Source organism: Brachyistius frenatus, unplaced genomic scaffold (genome assembly GCF_029030835.1).
Source record: "Brachyistius frenatus isolate BFR_SWC_R1_liver_20210118 unplaced genomic scaffold, ASM2903083v1 Contig_82, whole genome shotgun sequence".
Classification (NCBI taxonomy): Eukaryota; Metazoa; Chordata; class Actinopteri; family Embiotocidae; genus Brachyistius; species Brachyistius frenatus.
Window position 1 is genome coordinate 4,138 of NW_027210681.1, and position 8,363 is coordinate 12,500.

Here is an 8,363-nt window from a genome sequence, read left to right on the forward strand (position 1 = left end):
TTTAACGACATGATATAGTATGACTTTTTTTTTTTAAATTTTTAACGACATGATATAGTATGACTTAAAAAAAAAAAATTAACGACATGATATAGTATGGATTTTTTTATTTTTAACGACTTGATATAGTATGACTTTTTTTATGATTTTGGACATGATATAGTATAACTTTTTTTAATTTTTAACGACATGCTATAGTATAATTTTTTTTAATTTTTAACGACATGCTATAGTATAATTTTTTTAATTTTTAACGACTTGATATAGTATAATTTTTTTAATTTTTAACATGATATAGTATTACTTTTTTTCATTTTTAACGACATGATATAGTATGACTTTTTTAAATTTTTAACGACATGATATAGTATGGATTTTTTTATTTTTAACGACTTGATATAGTATGACTTTTTTTATGATTTTGGACATGATATAGTATAACATTCTTTAAATTTTTAACGACTTGATATAGTATAACTTTTTTTTAAATTTTTAACGACATGATATAGTATAACTTTTTTTTCATTTTTAACGACATGATATAGTATGACTTTTTTAAATTTTTAACGACATGATATAGTATGACTTTAAAAAAAAAAATTAACGACATGATATAGTATGGATTTTTTTATTTTTAACGACTTGATATAGTATGACTTTTTTTATGATTTTGGACATGATATAGTATAACATTCTTTAAATTTTTAACGACTTGATATAGTATAACTTTTTCTTAATTTTTAACGACATGATATAGTATAACTTTTTTTTATTTTTAACGACATGTTATAGTATAACTTTTTTTTTATTTTTAACGACATGATATAGTTTGACTTTTTTTAAAATTTTGGACGACATGTTATAGGATGACTGTTTTTTAATTTTCAACTGCTTGATAAACCTCCGTGACGCTTCAACAGCAGCAGGCGAGAGCCTCACATCACCTCTGTTTTTGAGTGACGTTTTGAAAGTATAAAACTGGTTGTTTTGGCGTCTAAACGACAGAATAAACTGGGTTATAAATGATTGTTTTAACAGACAAAAACATAATTTGATTCACTGTAGTTATGTACAACTTGTATTCATAGTTTCCTGCTTCTGTACAACACAGAAAATAAACAAAAAGAAAACAAATTTCTATAAAACGGCTGAAATTTCTTCCACAAAAGCAAATGTTCAATCCATGACAGCATGTTTAACAAGAAGGATATTGTAAATAATAATAATAATACTCAGATTGAGCCAGTTTTCATAATTCTTAATCTCTCTTTATTGCATTAGAACATACATTTCTCATATATATCTATATATATATATATATATTTTATAAATGTGAATTTGTACACTACAATCTTTTATTGTAACATGTTAGAAAATACTCGTAACGCTCCAAAAACATAGCACTAAAAACAGTTACCAAACAATGATTATTACATTTCCTCGTTTTGTTTTGTGTTTTTGTTTTGGCCACCAAGGACAGAAAAACGTGACGGTGGAGATGAGGCTGTCGGTCGGTGTTCGGTCGGAGAGGAGGGGAGGAGGGGAGGAGGAGAGGAGGAGAGGAGGAGAGGAGGAGACGGGCGGCTGGGCTGTTGTGTTTTTTTTATTTTTTATATATATATTTTTTAGTGGCAGCCATTTTGGAGCCAAACGGGAGGGGGGGGGGCTGAAGGGGGCCGACACAATATCTGCAGCTTTAATTATTTTACCCAGAAATCAAGGTGTTGTTTTTTTTGGAGGGTTTTGAGTGCATCGTCCTGGTACTTTGTATGTTTCTGTACTCGACAGCGTGAACGCACCGATGCGCTCAGAATAGTGAGAGTTAGTACACAAGTACAACATCTGGAACAGAAATACAACATCTGGAACGCAGCAGGTGGAAGAGCACTATTTGTTATTGCACTAAAGGGAAGTGTTGTCATTTGAAACGCAGCCTTTTTGGCTCGTACATCATTTTGGCTTCTTTGAAACAGAATTTTTAAACGGTTTCGTTTCAGCGAAAACGTCTCGTTTTCTTTAGATTTGTTTTTTTCCGACTGAAGACGACGACGATCTGGAAAATAACTCGGGAGCGACTAAAGAATCTAAACAGCAACCGAGTGCAGATGTTTTAGGGAAGGAAAGGCAAGCGAATGGAGATGGAGGCATGATGGGGGGGGGGACAAAGCAGAGACAGTAGGGGGTGGGGTCGGGGGAGGGGAGGGGAGGGGGTCGGCGGGGGGAGGGGGGGGTTACAACCATCTAACACACAAACACACACAGAGAGCGAGGCTGAGGTTTAAGAACTAGTGATACACACACAACTGACTGCAGGGACGCCGGCGGGACGGGGGACAGATTTAGGGGACAGACATGTTTGGAGCAGCAGGAGGAGGTGATGGAGGAGGAGGAGGAGGAGGAGGAGGCGTCAAGAAAACATTTCAGATTTGGTCTCCCCTTTTTTTTTTTTTTTTATAAATATACAAGCACAACAACAGTCGAACATCACAGAACGTCCATCTTCTTGAACGCACCTCAGCAACACTACTCTTCAAATTCACACACACACACACACACACACACACACACACACACACACACACACACACACACACACACACACACACACACACACACACACACACACACAGCGGTCCGATGGCCGCACAAATTACAAAAAGCAATGCAGCCGTTTTAAAAATGTTTCCCACCGTCAGTCAAAGTGCAGGAAACTACACAGAAAACTTTATGAATCAATTAGTCGTAATTCAATCGTTGAAGTCATCCATAAATAAAAATTAAAAAAAAAAAATGCTGATATTTCTTTTTACTGTTTTAAACTTTAAAATTCAATATTTGGGGTTTTTAAATGAACATTTTCGGTTTTTCTGTCATTTTATAAACCGATCAATTCATTGGTTCATTAAAACAAATCAATAATGGAAAAAAGAAAATATCATTAGTAGCACCTCATAAAAGAGAATTATTAAGTACATGCAATCTCATTTCCTCTTCCTCCTCCTCCTCCCTTCCTCGATGAGCAGTATTGTGGTGATGATGATGATGATGATGTTAGGTTCCTAAGGCAGTAATCACAGTACAGTCCACAGAGAAACAACAGCAGTACAGAGTTACACGGTCCCGCCCAGAACCTTCACCTCCAGCGCAGCCGGGACGCTGACAACATCTGGATTATCTATTTTTTTGTATTTATTTTTTTAAAGCCTCGGGTTTATTTGGTTCAAACTTTCCAAAAAACATTAGTAGGGATTTTTTACTTGCTTCATTGTTGTTTAAAAAGATGAATGAATATATTAAAATTAAGAAGGAAAAAAAAAAACCACATTAAAATAGATTTTTAAATATTATCTCTAAGGCACATGCTGGTTTGAAACCGGCTCATGAACCAGTTTTTACGTTTCTCCTTCGGTCAAACTCCAACGTGAACAAAACGCCCGGCGAATAAAATCAGTGACTTTCATGACCGGCAAAGTTGAATATTAAACATTACAATATTAAATTAGACAGCAACCGTTGGGGTAAAACATGATCGCTTCGAGGTTGCTGTAAGTTAAAGGAGCAGATTTTATTGCGAGTTTGTGTGAGTCTCGCGTGCAGAATTTGATTTCCTGATATTAAACTTGTAGATTTTGGTAATAAAAAGGTGATCAGGTCACGGCAGATTATAATCACAAATATTGTGTGCTTTCATTTGAAGCAGACTGTTTCCTCAAAGAGCTGCAGAGATCTGCACGGTTCAGTTTGGGTCGTCAGTGACTTGATGAAATCAAAAAGAAATGTTTGATTCTTCAATGTGAAGATTTTCTGCTTCATATCGTTGTTTAACACTGTAAATTAAAATATTTTGGGGTTTTCTAGCATTTCTTGTTAAAAACATCAAACAGATTTGAAGACGTGATGTTGAGATCTGGGAAACGGTCACTAAAAGGCCATGTTTACGAATTCATGCGATTTTATTTAAAAAAAATAAAATAAAAATTTGATTAAAATAAAAAAATAGATATTAATAACGAGGGGGGGGGGGGGTGGTGGGGGACTTTTACGACTCTTCGAGGCCTCCAGTGAACTCAGCGTCGCGGCTCTCTGATAGAAGGTTCTGGTTCGGTGTGATGTGTGGTTGGTTCTGGCATTGAGGGCGAAGCCGATATGTGATTGGTCAGAATCTTGCCCGTTTTTTTTGTTTTTTTTAAATTATTCCTTAAAGGTTTCAGGATGAGCGAGCGTCTTAATCTACACTTATGACTATCAAGACGGTTACTAACGACGACGACGAGCAAGAGAGAGAGAGAGAGACTGAAGCCCTCCATGGTGGGTGGGTGGCGAGAGGGGGAGGGGTTAAGGGGGGGGGGGGGGGCACGACCAGCCTTGGAGATGTCTCTGGAGCGATGTGGTAGTGGGTCTATAGTACAGTAGCATCAACACGATGGTCCAATAGAAGATATCATACAGATGGTCCAATAACAGTTATAGTACAACATCTATACATCAACTATACATTGTGCGTTCTTTTTTTTTTTTTTCCTTGTTATATTTTCAGGTCAGGGGGCGGGGTTTAGACTTGGTCACCATTACATCACTGCTGTAAGACAGGGGGGAGGGAGGGGGGGGGGAACTGCAGGTGGGAGGAGCCATAGATAAACAAGAGTTGGATCGTAAACAGAGGATGCGAGGCAGTAAGAGAGCGATAATGTAGGAAACTTTATATCTCATAATTTAAGAGGTAGTTTTGGGGAATTAATTCCGTAACAGTCAGCAGATTTTGTGTGAGCAAAGTTTTTGTGTTGAAAAGCGTCCAATGAGTGATTTTGTCGTTGTTGTGGCGACACGCTGCGGTGTTTTATATACAAACACATCACAGGTGAAGCAGATTAAAGATTGGGATTTGAGGTAATTATGTTTTAAAAACAAATTTAGGACACAGTTAAAAAAAAAAAAGTAATATTACAGAAAAATACCCTGTTATTGTAAAATATGACATCACTTCCTTTGTGTATTTGCTGCAACATTCGAGTTCATTTAACTGAACTCTGCGGAAAATAAAATTTAAAAAAAATTGAAATCGTTACTTTTTTTTTTGCGGAGAAGTTTGAATATTTCTGTAAATATTTTGAAAAGTGAATTCAGGTCCTTTCTTTTGGTTTCTGCTCTTCTCACGACCACCACAGATTAAATAGTAATAAATATTCCTCATAGGACTCCAGAGACACACACAAAAAGACGATTGTTTTTTGCAATAAAAAAAAATGACATCACCTTTTGCCCAAATCTGAATTTAAAAGCTCCAAATAAATTCTGCTGATGACTGAAAACCAAACGAGGTTTGTGATAAACACTCGTCAGCATAATTTGCGTCGTTTTATGAATCATGCTTCAGCAACAGAAGATCAGCTGTGATCTCTGCTCGTTAGAAGAGACGCCGTCTGATCCAACTGTCCGTCTACCCATGGCTCTGGATCCAGAACCGGGTCAAAGGGCACAGGGGGGTTACAGGTTGAGGGGGTGGGTCGGGTGGGGGGGTTCAGGGTTATTACAATACTCAGGTGTTTCAGGAGTCTGGGTGATGACGTGTTGAAGGTTTTACAGCGATGAGAGATTTTTTTTTACCGAGAGATTGATGGGTGAAGAGGACGAGGTTAGTATGAGTCTCATGGGTCGGTAATGTTAGGAAATGACCGTGGCCTCCGTAACTATAGCAGGGTCTTCTATGTCCGCTTTACTTTGAACCATCCTCAGCTCCAGCTGCGGCGGACTGGGCCTCCGACCGGGACCGGCCAACTCTGAGGGAGGGGGGAGGGGGGGAAACGTAGGGATGAACTTTATTTTAAAGACTCGTGGACTCGCTGTGTTATTAATGCAGAACCGGGACCTCCTCCATAACCAATAAAGGAACAGCACCGGCAGTGACGACTCGCAGGTGCCCCCTGCAGGCGACGATGGTAACAGCAACAGCTTTTATTTGTTTTACAATACAACATTTTAAATGGTTTGTGAACTAAAATATATGTCCTCCTAAATACCGAAGAGAAAACACATTTCATAGAGATGTTGTTTTGTGTATTAAAGTCAAAAAGATTGATGTCAAGGTTTTATTTTTCTCACCGTGAGCGTAAGATATGGTCCTCTGGATAACGTGGTGCATCACTGAAAAAGTCTTCTCGCAGGCCGTCTGAGACACAAGAGGGAAAACGCACTCATTATTTTTCCCTCCATGACAGATGTGTGTATCTTTGTCTTTTTAGCCACTTTTATAGAATCCACAGATAACTAACTATCGTCACGTTTGTCTTTTATTGTTGTTTTACATTTAGATTCCTGTTTGTAATCCTTTTCTAAATTGTGTCTTTCTTCTGTCGAAGCTGGAGAGAAGTTTTCTTTTCTTTAATTATATTTTGTTGAATTGTTTATAAAGTACACACACACACACACACACATATATATACAAGTGTTAAAATAGACAAAATTATATATATTTTTTAGAAAAAGTAAAAAGCAAAACAAAAAGAAAGTAAAATTTTTTTGTGTGTGTGTGTGTGTGTGTGTGTGTGTGTGTGTGTGTGTGTACCTTTAGGTCGGTGGGGTAGTGATGTGTCCACGCCAGCAGCATAGCTGCAAACAAATCTCCGGTTCCTACGAAGACGGCGTCCACTTTGGGAACTTCTATTCGAACTCTCTGCGTCGTCCGGCTGCCGTCGGGACGAACTGAGCGACAGAACGGAGACACGAACGCGTTTCAGTCTCTGTCCGGTTTGTGTTTCTTACCGCGCGGACGTGGATTCATTCACGCGTCGCGTCGCGTCGTCACCCACCCTGACGCTGGCTGCCCAGCGACACCAGGAAGCGGTCTCCCAGTCTGGAGGGGAGATCGGAGGAGGTGATGACCACCGTGTCGGGGCCCATGGCGTGGAGGAGGTCCATCACCTGCAGAGAGTCAGGGAGGGGACACGCCATGAGGACGACGCCGCAGACATCCTGTCACTTAAAAGTCTCGTTGTGTAAACAACGACGGGAGGATGTGCGAAGCGTCACCTCGACGGCGTCTTTCTCCGTGCTGATGTTTTTCCCCGTCAACAACCTGAAACACAAACAAACAAATCATTGCATCAGCAGCACAGAAACATTGACATCTTTTTCTGTTTAATAACTTCATTTTCCTACAGAAGGCCGAATAGAAGATGCATTATTGAAAATAAAAGCCATCGGTATCCTGAAACACCAGCAGGTGGAGCAACTCGACGGTGAAGCTGGATTTGAAACATCAGAAATCCAAACATCTGCTTGTTTGTTTACGGGATTCATCAACATGAAATCTAAAACGAAACTACTCAAATAAAAATAAAAAATAACACCAAGGGGTCTATTATTACAAACAAATGCACACATGGTGGCAAGAATTAAATCTAAGGATGTTTATTTTCGAATTTCAAGATCCAAGAGTCAAGAAATTTAACAAGGAAAATATCCATTAAATAATCTGCTATATTTCCATTAGATGTAAAAAAAATTAAATAAAAAAAAAAAAAAACATCGTCTTGCTGTCAATATAAACATCATAAAGTGTTGGAACAAGCAGGTCAAATACATATTCTCGTGAAGTGAAAACAACTCCAACAAAGTGAAAGTTAAAAGGGAGAAGAGAGCAGGTGTATTTTTGGGCGAAGGGAGGTATTAGATAACAACATGAGTGGTATTACATAAAGATTATATTCTGCTTCTCACACAGAAACACACACAAGAAAGAAAAAATTAAAAACCACGAGAATAAAAGTTGAAAAACACTCACTCGGCCTCAAACTGGTTGGGAGTGATGATGTCACAGACGGGAACCACCTTGTTCTTATAGACCGGGTAGAGATTCTGGGGAACGTACTGAGGACGGACACACGGGTCAGTCACATGATAACACACACACACACACACACACACACACACACACACACACACACACACACACACACACACACACACACACACACACACACACACACACACACACACACACAGGACGAGTTCATTCACAGCTCGTCTCTTTGTTTTCAGTTTTAAATTGACGGACAGAGTGTCATCTTAATCCCTGAGAACGCACAAGTCAGCACAATGTAATGTATATACACAACACACACACACACACACACACACACACACACACACACACACACACACACACACACACACACACACACACACACACACACACACACACACACACACACACACACACACACACACACACACACACACACACACACACACACACACTGAGTGATTCACTGTGTATATGATCGCAGTAATCCATCTGTTATAAACACTACCACACAAAAACACACACACAGAGGAATGAACATCAAACTCCTCCCACACACATC

The 8,363-nt window shown here is 38.8% G+C and overlaps 1 protein-coding gene across 1 annotated transcript in view; it reads right to left on the minus strand.

The window, feature by feature from the left end:
• Nucleotides 1-2,786: 2,786 nt before the first annotated feature.
• The window catches only part of LOC138627133 (pyridoxal kinase-like), a 15,643-nt gene continuing 10,066 nt past the window's right edge, over nt 2,787-8,363 (minus strand). Inside the window, exons 6-11 of the mRNA XM_069709269.1 lie at nt 7,781-7,866; nt 7,027-7,072; nt 6,807-6,918; nt 6,563-6,699; nt 6,100-6,166; nt 2,787-5,777 (exon numbers count right to left, since the gene is read on the minus strand). Coding sequence (XP_069565370.1) covers nt 5,662-5,777; nt 6,100-6,166; nt 6,563-6,699; nt 6,807-6,918; nt 7,027-7,072; nt 7,781-7,866 — 564 coding nt within the window. The 3' untranslated portion in view covers nt 2,787-5,661. The remainder of the gene's footprint in view (nt 5,778-6,099; nt 6,167-6,562; nt 6,700-6,806; nt 6,919-7,026; nt 7,073-7,780; nt 7,867-8,363) is intronic.